The sequence below is a fragment of the Limanda limanda genome, chromosome 10 (genome assembly GCF_963576545.1).
Source record: "Limanda limanda chromosome 10, fLimLim1.1, whole genome shotgun sequence".
In the NCBI taxonomy this organism is placed as follows: domain Eukaryota; kingdom Metazoa; phylum Chordata; class Actinopteri; order Pleuronectiformes; family Pleuronectidae; genus Limanda; species Limanda limanda.
The window spans coordinates 26,829,904-26,846,034 of NC_083645.1; the positions used below are offsets into that span (position 1 = coordinate 26,829,904).

A 16,131-nucleotide genomic window follows, 5' to 3' on the forward strand; every position below is an offset into this window, starting at 1 on the left:
AACAACTCATCTAAATATACTATTTTTTAATATAATATTTGATTTATTTAACGTGAGTAAATCTGGGTTTCGGGCCTTATTTCTTACTTTGCTCAGTTTCCAGTTGAGCTTTCAACTTTTTCTCAACAACTGAGCAAAACTTCATCCACTTTAACACATGAGAAGCTTTTGAAACCTAAACCAAGTTGAAGAGTGGAACCTCGAGTTAGGATCAGTTTGTCTCTAGCAAGGATCAAAGGTCAAAGATCACAGGTCAAAGGTCACACCAGTGACACACGTTAAGATGAAAGCTGTTGATTAATGGAATCATTGGTTTTGTCTTGGTTTGACTCTAAACACGCGTTTGTCGCCCCCAGGCGGTGAAGAGGATCCGGCGCACCGCCCGCTGCTCGTCAGAAACCCACCGGCAGAAGCCAGGCAGTGAAACGAACACACTCCCTCCATTACTGCGATGTGATTGGTTCTCCTCTCAACTCCAGGTCGAGACACGGGTCATCGGGATTGGCTGTGTAACCGAAGCCCTCTCGCTATTGGCTGTCGGTCCTCAGCGCTCGGCTCTGATTGGCTGAGAGCCCGGAAAGGGGCGGGCGGGCCGGCACGTCGCGGTGGGTGAAACCGGTCACCGAGCAGCACGTTGTGAGAAGCTTCGGAGACGATCGGAGAAATCACGCGTTTCTGAATCCAGCACTTTTTATTTTTTGCTCATCGACTCATCGGTAAGTTCGAATCCCGCTTCCCCCCCCGCTGAGCTGCAATGGAAACGTTCCATCACGTTTCTCCCGTCGCTTCCGGTTGATTTAAGTGGTTCGCTCTGCCCTGGGGCCCGTCTATTTCCCGGTGCGGCTATGCCAGCCACCTTTAGCCGCTTCGCAGTTTTTGCACATTTCTATTATAATTCTATAATCACGTTATATTTAAATGTGATTTCACGACCAGTCGGTGAAGTCGCGTTGGTTCCGGTGAATTAATGTCGATGCAAACGCCGACATTACCGCCTTATTTCACTTGGGGCTTCCAGGAAATAGCCACCGCCGTGTGCAGCCGACTTGTGGCTCATTCAGTCGTGACTCCCTCCCTTCTCCTCCTTCCTCCTCCTTCTCCCTGTTCACCTCCTTTTCTCCTTATTCTAACCCGAACCCCATCACCACATGTCCGGGTCTACTTCCTGGTTCTTACCCGGGTTCTCACTTAGCTAGCGGGCTAATTAGCTCCCGGGGCCGGGTAGGAGTGTGGCCGGCCGGGACACGTGTTGGGGCTGCTCCTCTCACCGGCTCTGCCCGGCTTCGAGGGCCTGTGCCCGGCCAGCTGCTCAGGGTTTCAGCCCCTCGGTGAACCGGACACGGAGCCCTGAACCCGGGTTGTGGTTAGAATCTAACCCCCCAGAAACCCCACCGAGCTCCGGGGTCGCTGTGACCGGGTGCCGGGCGTGTGTAGGCCGGGGGGCAGCGTGCATGGCCCGGTGGTCGCTGCGGGCACACCGTGTCCTTTGTCCCGGTGCCATGTGTGCTGCTGCCGGGCACAGTGGCCTGATAACCCGCTATCCTCCACATAAACCTGGACTGGTTCAAAGACCGGGTACTGGGAACACTGGGTGGGACCCAGCACACGTTGGGCTGGTTGTGTTAGAGCAGATCCCTCCATGTTAGCTGGTTGTGAGTCTGTTTCTACGTGTGTGTGTGTGACCATGAACCTGCAGGTGTGGCAGACAGTCCCATGAACTGGTGGTTTTCTGATTGACCACACCAGTGATTTGCATGTTTCAGATGCTTTTTAAAACTAAAACACTGAGCCTGACTCCACTGCTGATGGTTCTAATCTCTGTGTTGTGGTCTTGACCCTTAAAGAAGACAAACAAGTCTGTATTTCCTGTGAGAGAATCGACCCTGTGGAGCAGAAACCATGAAGAAGACCAACATGGCCACTGGGATTCATTTTGAGTCTGATCCACTTTCCCAGCTCTGGAAACACTCACTAGAGACCAAATGCATTCACCATGAAATCCACTGTTAAATCCTGTTACTAATTTATCTTCGGGTCCTAATAAGGAAACTTTGATTTAACTAGAATCAAATAAAATTTTACATATTGACTAATCAGTTTGCCTCGAGCACTTAACCTGCTCTGGTACAACTTCCTGTGCACTTAACCCTCAACCTGGGTGAAGAAGAAGTACATGTAACTGAGGAATAAGTAAACCAAGTTCTATAAAGAGATCTGTCTATGGGAGAAGACTTCCAACATGGCTGCCGGGCTTCATTTTGAGACTGTACCAGTTTCCCAGCTCGGCTCACCAGAGGCCAAATGTAGTCTCCATCAAATCCACTCCTGTTGTCGCTCATTCACAAATCACTTTCCCTCAAACAGCTTATCTGGTACAAGTTCTACAAAGAGATCTTTATAACTCTGGATCGTAACAAACATATTAGATATCTCAGACATCACCCGTCTCACACGTACACGTTAGTTTTCCCACGTTCCAGACACACGTCGGTTTGGATTCATGTCGGCACAGAAGTCAAGTGAACTCGCACAGACTTGAAACCTGTTAGAACGAGAGGATTCATTAAGTCCGACAGCCTGAAGCTAGTGAGATGCATTTAAATAAAGACACACAACCTCAGGATCTCACCTGATGTAAACTGTAGGTGAGATGGTGAAGAATGTGGATCTGTTGGAGCAGCGTAGTCTTGCATAATTCAGTAGTTGCCTGAAAACTTGATTTTTACAAACTATACAAAAACCCACTGGTCAGTACTTTTCGTTATATATATATTCTCCTTGTTAAGAAATATGGTGAAATGTTAGAATATATCGAACTGCTTGGCTGGAGAAGGGCGATCAAGGAATGAGCCTTATTCTATCTACTCTCAAATCCCGATGGGACAGGAAACGCTCGTCTAGGATTTGCAACTTAGATTTCAACCAGGTCCAGAATGTGTCTTTTTTTGCATATTGAAATAGGAATTTGTTTTTTGGCTCATCATCTACAACTGGAACTAGATCTGACTTCTCCCCTGGGAGACATCTAATGACAAATGATGATTCATTGTCACAGGATAAAAAATTCCCAGAAATGAACCTTTCCATTAAAAGTATCCATCTGTGATATCCGGACAAAGTTCCTAGGAAGTATTGCACCTAACGACAAAGATGCATTATTGTCCGGCTCCTTGGTTACCACAGCTGTTTTCCCAGCAGCCCATAATCCACAAGTATTTCCCCTAATGCAAGTTCCAAGTTATGTTCCTGGTGTATGAATTAAATGATGTTCACTCCCTTTTCGGTCTTCGTGAGGACAAGGGCTGTAAAGGATGACTTGTCAGTTTTACGTAATAGTGAACCTTTTCTTTTTCAAAATGTCAGAACGAAAAATGCTGACGAACGTACGTAATCTCAACAGTTTCTGTCTCTGGTTAAACCAGTAATGCAACTTCAGATGTAACTAATGCTTCTTCAACAGTAGAGTGACTCATCCTCATGTTATAGGAGCTGAAAGCAACAAACTTCAATGTTAAATGATATAAAAGGTTTGGATTATTAGTTTTCTAATCGTTGTCCATCCTCTTGTTGTTTTCAGACATTTCCAGTTGACCAAAGAAATGGTGATGGAGAAGCCAAGTGCCCAGCTGGTCGGGCGAGAGTTTGTCCGACAGTATTACACACTGCTGAACCAGGCTCCCGACTACCTGCACAGGTAACTACCCCCCCCGGCTGCTGGGATTCGACTTTTACATTCCACAAATGTGCAAATGTGAGTCTGTTCCCACGTGTCCGTTAAACAAATGAACCTTTTGTCTCCCGGCTCAGGTTCTATGGAAAGAACTCCTCCTACGTGCACGGCGGCCTGGACGGCAACGGCAAACCAGCCGAGGCTGTTTATGGACAATCTGTAAGTGGGCTTCATCCGGCAGATAACAGCTTTTAGAAATGTTGTTTCCATAGAGAAGCGCCGCACTTCACTCCCACGTTCGAGAGCAGAGGGGACACAACCACTGGGCTGGAATCAGACTCGTTTCCTGGAGCTCTTTGTCCTAAAGTAGTTCTTTTAAAAGTATTTCTTAAAACCTGGTTCTGTCTCTGCAGCTCAGGTGCAACACCCGACTGTAACTGTCTCATTCGTCTTGAGTTAAATTATCTGATTCGACCGCAGCGGGAAACGCCTTCATGCAAACACCTCTGTTCAAACAGATGTGGGCGTGTGACGTATCATTATGTTATTGATGTTAAATGAACGATAAGTTTGTGATAAAACCTCGGAACATGTTAGTTACACAAAGAAAAGCAGCGAGTCACAGCTCTGTCTCTGTTTGCACAGGGAGACATTGTGTTGTACACACAATACAAGATTAACTTAATAGGCAAAATACCATTTTATAATAGAATTACATAAATGTAAGACATTCTTAATCTGCCCCAGTAGTTTTAAATAATGAGTGGGGGGCGGATCCCAAGTAGCTCCATAGTCATCAGTAAACTATTCCAGGAAGTCTGTGTTAAGCCTGAAAACTTGATTTTATTGTTACTCAAGCTCCTCCCCTCTTCTCTTGCAGGAGATCCATAAGAGGGTGATGGCTCTGAGCTTCCGGGATTGTCACACAAAGATCCGGCACGTGGACGCGCACGCCACCCTGACCGAGGGCGTGGTGGTGCAGGTGATGGGCGAGCTGTCCAACAACATGCAGCCCATGAGGAAGTTCATGCAGACCTTCGTGCTGGCGCCGGAGGTTCGTTGGGTTCTAACGCAAAACCAAACGTTTTCTAGCAGAATAATAATGACACTGTTAAATGTAAAATCCTTTTTCTCGTCCAGGGAACCGTTCCAAACAAATTCTACGTCCACAACGACGTGTTCCGGTACCAGGACGAGGTGTTCGGAGACTCTGACTCTGAGCCTCCAGAAGGTGAGAGAACATTCCTCCCTGATGTGAATGAAACTGTTCATCCATCTCTTGGTTTTAATCATTCCTTGCTTCTTACTTTTCATCTCCCCTGTAGATACGATCTGTGTGATCTCTGTATTATTTGTCTAAAGATAAATGACGTTACAAGTTTCTCATTCATTCTCTGTTGAGCTGGTATCAGCGCTTTGATCATTTCTCTTTGAACCGCTGAGTGGAAGCTGCTGAGGGATTCATGCACCGTGATTTGTGAATATTCGGTTGAAGTCGCACAGAGAAATAGATGAAACACAAGAAATTGAAGTCCCAAGATTAAACCACAAGAGACAAATATTCCACCAATTCCTCCATTTTTTGAAAAATAGAATTGACTGCATTTCTATTGAGTTTATATCTTTTATAACCTGTTTTCAGACCTGGAGATTTTCCTTTTGAGATGTTTCATGGGACTTAAAAACATGTGTGTGTGTTTCAGAGTCTGAGGATGAGGTGGAGGAGCTGGAGGAGAGGATCCCATCCCCCGACATCGCTGCCGAGGAGTCGACTACCTTCTACGACCAGACGGCCTGGTACGAACCACATCCTCTCCCAAAGCTTTCTGGGAGTTTTCACTTATCTGTAGTGTCCACTTTGCTATAAAAAGATAGTTGTACATAACAAACGGCCACATTCTGTATTCACGGTCACACGTCTCCTCCCGGTGACCTGAAGTGAAGCATCTGTATTTTCCCCTCAAGTGAAACAAACTTAGTACTCAAGTGTGTGAGAGATATACTGCAGCTAGAAGACTTCCTGGGTTTATTCCAGGGTCGTTTGTTGTATTAAGTGATTTTAAAAACCTGATATTGGAACATTGTGCAAATCACTTTTACTTCAGATCAGGGAACGTTTTTACTTTAACGTGAAAGGAAATGTGCTACTTTCCAACTTGTTTTATTGAACAGCACTTAAAGCTTCAGAAAATATGAATGAATTCAGTCCCAATGTTTTTATCTGACCACAATTTATGCAGCTGATCTTGTGACACGTTTTTAATACTCTGTTTTTTTTAGCAGCACAACACAAGCCAGTGTTGTACCTGTACATCTGCCTCCTTCAGTATTTAACCCTTGTGCTCGTCCCTTGCAGTTCGGAGCCGGCGGTTCCCGGCGACGACGAGGAAGTTGCGGCGGCGAGTCCTGAGCCCGAGCCGGAGGTGGAGAAGGAGGCGGAGCATGCGGTCGTGGAGCTGAAGCCGGAGACGACGCTGGAGACGCAGACAGACGCACTCAAGATCGAAGACCAGACAGACAGTAGCCCAGCCGCCGCCCCCCCGACCACAGAACCCGTCACCATGCCCGCCGAACCCGCGCCTGCTGCCCCAGAAGAAAACAGGGTAGGTCTGAATCCAGATGAACCGGTTTCAAAAAGTGGAAACCTTTTAAATTCATTCTAAAGCCTCTATCGGCCCTAATGTTCTCGTGTGTCCTCACTTTCTGTCTTTCTCCTGCAGCCGTTCTCCTGGGCGTCCGTCACCAGTAAGAACCTCCCCCCCAGCGGGGCCGTCCCAGTCACAGGAATCAACCCACATGTTATCAAAGCCACCCCCGCAGCACCGGTACGTTCAGCATCCTCTTTAAAAACCTGCCTTCATGATGTAGAGGAGACATGAGTCAGATCCAGTTTGTCCTTGTGCATATATCAATATATTACTTGTATAACTAAAGTTTTAAGTTAGTAAACTAAGGCAAGATATAGGAAAACTCTTTATTAATGAAGAGTCCATTGTCCTTGTATTTCAGCCTTTTTAATATATTAAGCACCATATTATCAAAAATGGTTCTCAATCATATTTTCCTGAGGGGAAAGTTTCCTCCGACGTATTGATCCATGCAGAGGAAAGTCCTCATTAGGTTTTCTGTGGTCGTCCATGTTCCGACACATGCTGGGTACTGATCCCAGTCTTTTATTTTATTTATAGCCATAAACCCCCCTTGGATTATGTTATTGGGTCAGACGCAGTGCTCCGCTCTAAAAATACTAGTTGGTGCTCTGACAGATAAACAATCAGAATGAGATGGAGACAATGTGACCGTAGGAAGCAGCCGAGTCTGAGGACGTCTCACTTTGTCTCAGTCGTCTCCTTTGTTGCACTGAGATAAGTCGACAGCAGATCATGTGACTTGTCTCTGGACACTTTGTTTACTGAAGATGAAACCTGATGTTGTTTCCTCATTCGTCCAAAGTCGCCTGATAAACCTCAGCTCAGGAGAAATGCTTTTTCCTTTTTTGTCTCCTAACGAAAGTGATTTGTCTGTTTCAGCCCCGAGCAGAAGTGAAGTCAGAGACTCAGACGGCAGCACAGAGACCCCAGAGAGACCAGAGAGACCAGAGGCCGAGGGAACAGAGGCCTGGGGGTCCGCCGCCGGTGCACAGAGGACCCAGACCAGGTACACACACACACACACAATAGAGAGGTCAAATGGCCTCTTCAACCAGCTCTTATTTTGAAAGGTATAAAACACACAATGAAACCCTGTGTTGTGATATTGACTCGTTCATTCCTCTGCTTCAGTGCGAGAGGGTGAGCAGGGCGAGACGGAGGGCCGCAGGGTGGTCCGGTACCCGGACGCCCACCAGCTGTTCGTGGGAAACGTCCCTCATGACGTGGACAAGAGCGAACTCAAGGAGTTCTTTGAACGTGAGTCGGATTAGAAAACACTTGTTGTAACCTTTTAATTATGGTTTTACAAGACATTGATTTATTAATTTGTCAGTGTTGAATAACCAAAATGCGTGTGTGCGTCTCTTCCACAGAATACGGTACCGTCCTGGAGCTGAGGATCAACAGCGGAGGGAAGTTGCCGAACTTTGGCTTCGTGGTGTTCGACGACTCTGAACCGGTTCAGAAGATCCTCAGCAACAGGGTGAGAAGATTTCTGTGGATCATGAGTTTTATTTAATCTGATACAGAAACAGATATTTGCTCAGAGACCATTTTGTGTTCTAGTCTCCACTTCTCAGTTTAGTGTTCACTACGCCCCTCTAGTGGTCTGTCATGGCACTTGCATGTTGAGTTTATTTAGTTTAACCTTTCAGGGGCTGATTTTGTTTTCACTTTAAACAGATTGATCCATTTTTGATTTAATAGAATATAAAGACAAGTTAAATAACCTGTAATTCTCGCCTCCCCAGCCCATCAAGTTCCGAGGCGACGTCCGCCTGAACGTGGAGGAGAAGAAGACCCGTTCAGCCCGGGAGGGCGACAGGAGGGACGTGAGGCCCCGCGGCCCCGGAGGTCCCGGTGGTCCCAGAGAGAGGATAGGAGGTGGAGGAGGAGGCCCCCGAGGCCCCCCCACCCGAGGAGGCATGGCACAGAAACCCAGCTTCGGCTCCGGACGCGGCGCCGGGCCCAGCGACAGCCGCTACCCCGCCCAGCGCCAGTGAGACGCCCGGGCTCCAAACCTGAGTTAGATTTCTGTTTGGATTCATTAACTTGAGTGGTCACTGATTACTATTATTTTATTTTTTACTGCAGCAGGAATGAATTGGACAAAACCCAAATTAGTCAAAAACCCCTTCGTTGCTTTGGAGCTAGGAGCAGAAATTTGTAGGATTTGTTCTTTTCGAGTCTGAGTTTGGGACGATTCCCATTCGTCGAGAGTTTTCACTGTCGTGTCAAGCCGCCTCCTGCTGACTTCAGCCGCCGGCCACCACAGGGCTGCCTCCTCCTCCTCCTCCTCCTCCTCCTCCTCCTCCTCCTCACCTGACTCTTCTTTCTCACCTGCTGCTTTTCGTTGCCCTCCGAGGAATCCAGAACGTCACTCATCCGCTCGCCCAGTCTCTCCCTCCTCTCCTCCATCACCACATGTATTATCTGGACTTGTCATGTTTTTTGTTTTTTCATGCTGAACTTGAATTTATTACGAAACAAATCAAAAACATGCAAAACACATGAGAAAAAAAGGGTAAATACTACTTGAATTGGGGATTAAAAAACCCAGATGTTTGGTTTTTTTCGCGTTCTCTCTCCCTGTTTCTTAAAGGAACGTGTACTTTACTGCTTGGGCAATCCTGTGTATTGCTGCCACCGTTGTATCGAGCGATGGATCTGTCTTATCTTTTTATTCTATCAGGTCAAGAGCTGAACTGTCGTGGTTTTATTTGAGTTATAATGTTGGCTTGTAATACGTGGATTCATGGATGCGTCTGAATGGAGCATGTATCAAATCATGTATCAAATCCTGTTAAGCTTCTTCTACCGATGCACTTCATTTGCCATCATGTTTAAAAATGAGCTCACCTGCCGATGAGAGAACTAAATTAAAAGTGATTTACTGTTTTAAACCTTTGCTCCGTTTTGATTTCGAAGCCTTTTCTGTGTTTGATCCTGTTTCTACTCCTGAATGTGTTTTATTTTGACAAGGCCGACAGCTGGATTAGACCAGAGACTAAATAGAGATGAACATGGACATTTTAATCTCCAGCTTCTACAGATCATTAAACCTGCTTCCTCCAGGTTAGCAGATGGGATGGGGACCAAAACAAAAATTATAATCAAAGCACATGTTAAATTAACTTAAAGATGGTTTCTTTAAATTTCCTTTATTCCTCATATGGTTCTTTAAAAGTGTTATTGGCTATTCAAAGGGTTTTGCCGGATTTCTACAGTGCATCTATACACTGAAAAAATTATTTACAGTCCTTGGGTCTGAAACTTAACTGGTTAGTTCAATAGAGAAGATTTATTTAAGGTAGATCCCGACAAGCACTATAATTGGACCCTATGCAGTGGGTCTTATATTATATTTCTGCACCAACCTCTCTTAACTGATGCTGACCTTTGACCTCTCAGTGGAGGAGGGACTGAGAAACCAGATGAATTAATATCTGCAGAAACTGACAGATTTTACAGATTAAAGTTGTTTCTCTCAGGAGCGAATTCACTTCTCTCAAAGCTGCTAAATTAAACTTCAAGAGAGCAGAAAACTATGAAATCTCCACAGTCAGTCTCAAGGAGCATTCACAGAAAGAATAACTTAATTTTACACTTTGGAGGGAAATTTGCCTTAAGGCAGCAAAATGAAAGGAAGTAGATACTATACAGACATTTGGAGATATAGACAAGACAAATTTACATTTTATGTTGTGTACATGAATGAAATAAAGCAGAAGTGTTACATCTGCTGTTAATTTGTACGTGTTTATTCTGTGTGGGACAAACTGTTAAAAGACAAATTAGGAATTTGAACTCTTGTATAATATAACACATTATTTGATGATCCTGCTCTGAGATCTGTCCTCGTGTCCCCGTCTCTCCTCTGAGCTGCGTGATGAATGTAAAATGGCCGACAGAACTCTGATAAACTGTGAAATGACAAATGAATAACTTCCACCTGAGCTGAATCACAATCTGAGCTCAGGTCCCAGCTGGAGATCCACGTGCCTGAAGGTCGAGTCCAAGAGCTTCTTAGATGGAAACCCGGTTGTTTCTTTGGGTGAAACGAGGCGAGAGACTCAGGTGAATCCAAGTGTCTGTGTGTGTGTGTCTGTGTGTGTGTGTGTGTGTGTGTGTGTGTGTGTGTGTGTGTGTGTGTGACAAAATTCATCTTCTTTCTCAACTTGTTTTCTCCCAGGACTTCGGTTTCCTCCTCACCAATGATTTCACTCGAACTCCGGATGAACTGTGTGAGGCTGCAGCCTGTGTGTGTGTGTGTGTGTGTGTGTGTGTGTGTGTGTGTGTGTGTGTGCGTGTTGGGGGGGGGGGGGGTTGCAGGTGTTTATGGGTTAAACACAGTTCACGGGTGAATGTGTGTGTTTCCTCACTGAATCTGATAACACATTTTTTTAAATCTCTCCTGAAAGACGCAGGACATTTTCTGGCTGCTGTGAAGTAAAAAATAGAAAATATGGTTCATTTAAAAAATATATATATTATGAGACTTAATTCAGGGTTAAAAAAGGGTTAAATCTCTTAGCACCCATGAGCAGGCAGGAAGGTCGGTTCAGCGTTTTGCTCAAGGACACGAGGCACTTATTGGTGTCTCAGTCACAGGATTTGAACTTGTGACCTTCTGCTGTTTCCCTGTGTTAACACATGTTCGTCTTATTGCTACATACGGTGTGTGTGTGTGTGTGTGTGAGTGTGAGTGTGTGTGTGTGTGTGTGTGATCAGTATTCAGTGAGTGCAGCCCCCCTGCTGTGAGTGGACACATTAATATTCAGGAGCAACACGGCTTCCAGCTTGTTCTGGTCCAGCTGGCAGCGAGACCCCGAGCACACGGTCAACACACACACACATACACACACACACATATACACATATGTAAGTGTGTCTTCCTGCATCTGTGAGGACGCTCATGCATTATTCATGTAAAAACTCACTTTAACCGTGAAAACACATGTTTAACCCCCGACCTCCAACCCTGGGTGCAAACATTAAATCCTCCAACAGGAACCATCACCTCATCATTTCCTTTCAGTTGTGAGAATAACGTGTTGATTTATATTAATTTCTTATGTCTGTCCGTCCGTCCCATTCATGTGAATATCATTATCAATATCATGTGAACTCCTGAAAGGAATTTCATCACATATTGTACAAACACAGGTGACATTTTAGTGGTCAAAGTCACATGGCTATAGATCACGAAGGACCAAAGGGAATTTCATTGTCGGCCCTCATCACCAAAAGCTCTGGAATCTCCTCGTGTTTCCAAGTGGACGTCTTCGTCTTCTTCATCCTGAGATCTTTGTGATCTTCCAGTTTCACCTCCGTCACGTGTTAGAAACCTCATCAACACGTCCACTCGCTCTCTGGGAAGCTTCCACACATTGTACTGCTGTTTTCTCACATGGACTCTGACATTTCACCAGGAGGCTGCAGGAGAAGATCCAGAAAATTTTCCAGAGACACTGACTCAGTAATTAGCATTAATTTCCCTTAATTTCAATATTTAGTCTGGTCTTCAGTCTGAAAGCAGCTAAACCTCCAAATGTGGTGAACACACGTCACAAACTCACTCCTGCAGCCTCATCAGCTCTGAACACATTGTCCAGATAACGGCTGGTTTGTGTCTGAGTGGAACCAACAGCAAAAAGAATAAAACCTGACAAACAAACAAAAACACAACAGGAGCTCGATGATCAGATCTGAGTCTCGTTCAGAAACCAGCAGAGAAACTTCCTCTGGGTTTTTAAGAGCAGCACACAGGTGATTCCATCAGGTTCATCACAGCTGGAATCTGAGCTGGTTTTAAATTGATCTGAAGCCCAAAGAGATTTAGATTTTTCACAAGCGAGATTTACTATTAATGGAGATTTCAATGATACGTAAACACTTGTTATGTTGCTGGAAAAGACTGATTTCATTCCATAAAGTCAAATTATTAATTAGAAATAGAGAAAAAAAAACCACATATCTAAAAAATGTATAACTAGCGTGAATATGGACAAAGATTTTAGAGCAATGATTAAACTCTACTGGACAAGAAGACATTTGTCTACACAGCCACATTAAATCAACACTATTCATTTAAGTGTGAGTTTGTTGTTTGAGTGACTGTGAATATGGATATGACCCCCCCCCCCCTTTTATCCTGATGAACAACGAACAGCGAAAAATGAAAACAGCCTACAGCGAGGAGTAATTTGCAATTTTTAATACTTTCTCTTTAATGATTACACAGATCCTTGAGTAGAGGAACAGAAACCGAAAGATCCAACTCCAACAACCTTGACAATGTTCAAAAACAGGTAAAGAGATTTTTGTTCAGAAAACCTTTAATCGTTAATAGAATTAGTAGTATGACATATTTCAATAAATATTTAGATATATACAGATACAGCAGAAACGGTACATTCTTTTTTTCTCTTCAAATTGCTTCACTTTTTTTGTACAAGCCAAAATATCTGCCATTGTATTTATATTCATGCAAAATATTGTTTTTCAGATTAATGAAAAATAAAAAAAGAATTTGCTGAACTTTTAAATGTTTTTTTTTCCATCCTGCTTCGATGTGCACTCTCGGATTATAAGCATCATAATGAGCATCGTACTCTCTGCAAATCAAACGGGTGCACTTTGTGCCAATACACAAGAGAAGCAAGTAAAGCAAAATTAAGGCCATTCCAACTTGTGCAAAGAAAACAAATAAATAGAATAATCCCTAATAATAGTCATAATAATGTTTCTTTTAGTTCACAGCGGCTCACGAGTCGCTGTATCTTCTCCCTCAGGGCATCGGATTGTACGATACACATACAATAAGATACAAGAGAACCAAACACAAGCCCAGAAACCAATAGAATCATTAATCATCAACAAATCAAACCATGCTACTTTAAAATCCAGTTCAGAACCTAAGGATTTATAAACGTCCAAAAACCCGTCGCTCGTTGTTCAGTCCGTTAGCATCAACGCAGCATGGACCCCTCCCCCCCCCCGACCCCGTACAGTATAACACTGATTAATACGATGATGTGAGGCCAATGACGGAGCTCTGACATGACTATGACACGCACAACACGCACACCTGAGGAAAGCGTATGGATATGTGAAAAGTTGTTGATGTAAAACGGTGGCGGGGGGGCGGCGACTGCATGATATGCTCGTAGGTCCTCGTCTTTTATTTGCATATTCAACCCACATTTGGCACAAAGAGAAACGCGTGAGCCGAGGCCGTGGACAGAATCGTTCGTGTTTATGGCACAAAGGGAAATAAAGTGTTAAAGTCTAATTAGAACGAGTCGGCTGACGCTGCCACGGTTTCAGGCCGTGATCAGAGAGGAGGCACACGCTAACAAGTGGTTTCATCGTTAATTTAATTCTGTTACCCCGGAGGAACTCTAGAGGGCGCTAGTTCAAATTCGCAGATTGAAAGTCAACGATAGCTGCCGTTTACATTTTCTTTTCTCTGTTGTCTAAGATATTTTCTAATCTCCTGCCTGAAGGATCTTTTACTTGTTCACACAAGATAAGAATAAAAGGAAGGAATGACCAAATTCTCATGTTTACTTTCAATTACATGCTATACAAATAAAACTGGCATAAAATATGAGCTAGATAGTATGTTAGCATACGTTTGAACTAAGTAACGTTATGCACACATTTGCCACTAAGCTAAATAGTATGTGTCGTTGACTTCTGCTGCGTTTCTTCTGCACTTTAATGCCGTGTTCCATTACATGTCCAAATTTGGCCCTGGAAATGATGTCACACCTGAAATACCCAAGTTGAAAACTTTCCAGTTGCACAGGGACTATGTTTACGTTATCCAGCTAGCCATTGTTAGCAAAAAGAGGTCATAATAACGCATTTAGCAGTATCTTACGCATACTGACATTGTAGTTACACGTCCAGAGATCGTAACTGGATTTGTGCGACACATTTAATGTCAGAAGTGCTGAACTACAGTTTTCACTACTGTTGATACACAGAGCGGCCATCTTAGATATCGAAGTTGGGGCTGGTAATGTTAATCCGACTTTTCGAGTCGATATTCCGACTTGAGACGTAGTTCCATTTGCAACTTTCGACTTGGGAACTAAAATTAGCATTATTTCTGAGGTCTTTGGAACAACTGTTTTTATTGGAGCTTTCTAGATGCTGCTAAAGCTAATGCTAACTGTCCAAGATGGCGGCTGTACGAGATTCCGCGGTGCGTCCTTGGTGATCATGGCCTTGAACAGGTTCATCGCTGTTATCTTCCTGAATGAAATGCATAGTTTCTGGGGCGAATCGCGTTTTTATGGCACTTCCACTTTAAGGAGGAAACACGTTGGAATGAGAACAGAAGAATGCTCGTGACGTAGCCCTTCGGATCAGTCGGACACTCAGATGAACTAATTCATAAAAATATAATGGATTAAAAAAAAACGTCTCCACAAGATTAATAAATAAATAAAAACATCTCTGATGAAAATAAATAAACAAAACAATGTGTTTCACAAGTACAAATTGTGTAGGTATAGTTGGAAATGCTTCATATGAAAATATTTTGTCTACATTATAATAATAACTGTATATCTGATGATAATCTAACCCGGTCAGTTATTGAACTCAAAGACTAAGTGAATATAATATTACGTTCTTTAAAAATCCCCCGACAGCAGCAAACAGCACTGACAACTTCGTCAAACACGAAAAACAAAACAAAATAAATCTTTGGTTTGCTTCAAACCAAGTCGGACTGGGGCTTAAACATTTTCACAAGTAGAAATTATCAATGAAACAATATTTTTCATTGCAACCAACAGCTGATTTAGACTCAAGGATCAAATAAAATACCAACTGTAACATTATTGCAAAGTTAAATACGTCCGGGAGAGACTCCCCACAATGAAACATTATACAGCTGAAATTTTACAGCTGTTTGAAGTGTGAAACATTTTGGAAAATACCCTTATTCACTTTCTGTTGAAGTTAGATGATAATACTTTAGTGTGTTTAGTATGGAGCTGTAAATTACTAGCCTAGCTTAGCATGGACACTAGAAACAGGGGGAACAGCTAGAATGGTCCGCCTAAATGTTCAGATATTTAATGACCAATACCTCAACAAGAAACCTGCTATTTCCTAAGTATATCTGGATTATGTAATTAGTACACAAACCAAAAGGTAAAACCAGTCATGCTAAGCTAGGCTAATCATAGTTCACATGATGTTATCTTTCTTCTCACCTGACTCTGATACTGAAAGCAAAACGTCGTATTTCCCAAGAATGTTGTGTCTGCAGTAAAAGGTGTAAAATACGATACGTCTGAAACACTCACACTGAACATAATCAAGAAACCAATTAACGGCAGGAATTCAAAAGACAAAAAAAAACAACAATGAGAACACACAATGTTGCTTTGCTACAAATTTGCAAATTTCACTTTTGCAAACGCTCACGTTTTAAAACCTTCCTGTAAAAGTATAAAAGCACTTTGTATATTTTTTTGGGGACTAAATTCAACAAACGATGTAAAATCCTGAAACGACCGTTCATATACACAAAAATATGTTTTTCCTTCCTCGTTCTGCCGGGTTCAGAAGTTTGGCTCAATCTGCTTCCTGCTGATTTCTAACATGATTTTCAAATGGGAAAAACAAAAATGAAAACCTGTTTTTAGTCATTTATCTTCTCTGTTTGTTCCATACTTGTCAATAAGCAGTAGAGACGTGGTTTAGCAGTACGATGAGCCACAGCTAGGTGGTGCCGTTGAGATGGTCGCCCTAAACGGAAGAAATAAAAACTGCATTGCATAGAGA

General features: G+C 43.4%; 1 protein-coding gene across 1 annotated transcript; it reads left to right on the forward strand.

Moving 5' to 3' along the window:
* The first annotated feature begins 612 nt into the window (after positions 1–612).
* g3bp1 (GTPase activating protein (SH3 domain) binding protein 1) lies at positions 613–9,224 on the forward strand. Its single transcript, XM_061078989.1, has 12 exons — positions 613–716; positions 3,578–3,694; positions 3,808–3,889; positions 4,551–4,724; positions 4,811–4,901; positions 5,374–5,467; positions 6,027–6,273; positions 6,391–6,495; positions 7,201–7,327; positions 7,453–7,578; positions 7,695–7,804; positions 8,073–9,224. Exons 2-12 carry the CDS (start codon positions 3,600–3,602, stop codon positions 8,322–8,324), a joined length of 1,503 nt encoding a protein of 500 aa, XP_060934972.1. The 5' UTR covers positions 613–716; positions 3,578–3,599; the 3' UTR covers positions 8,325–9,224.
* The last annotated feature ends 6,907 nt before the right edge of the window (positions 9,225–16,131 follow it).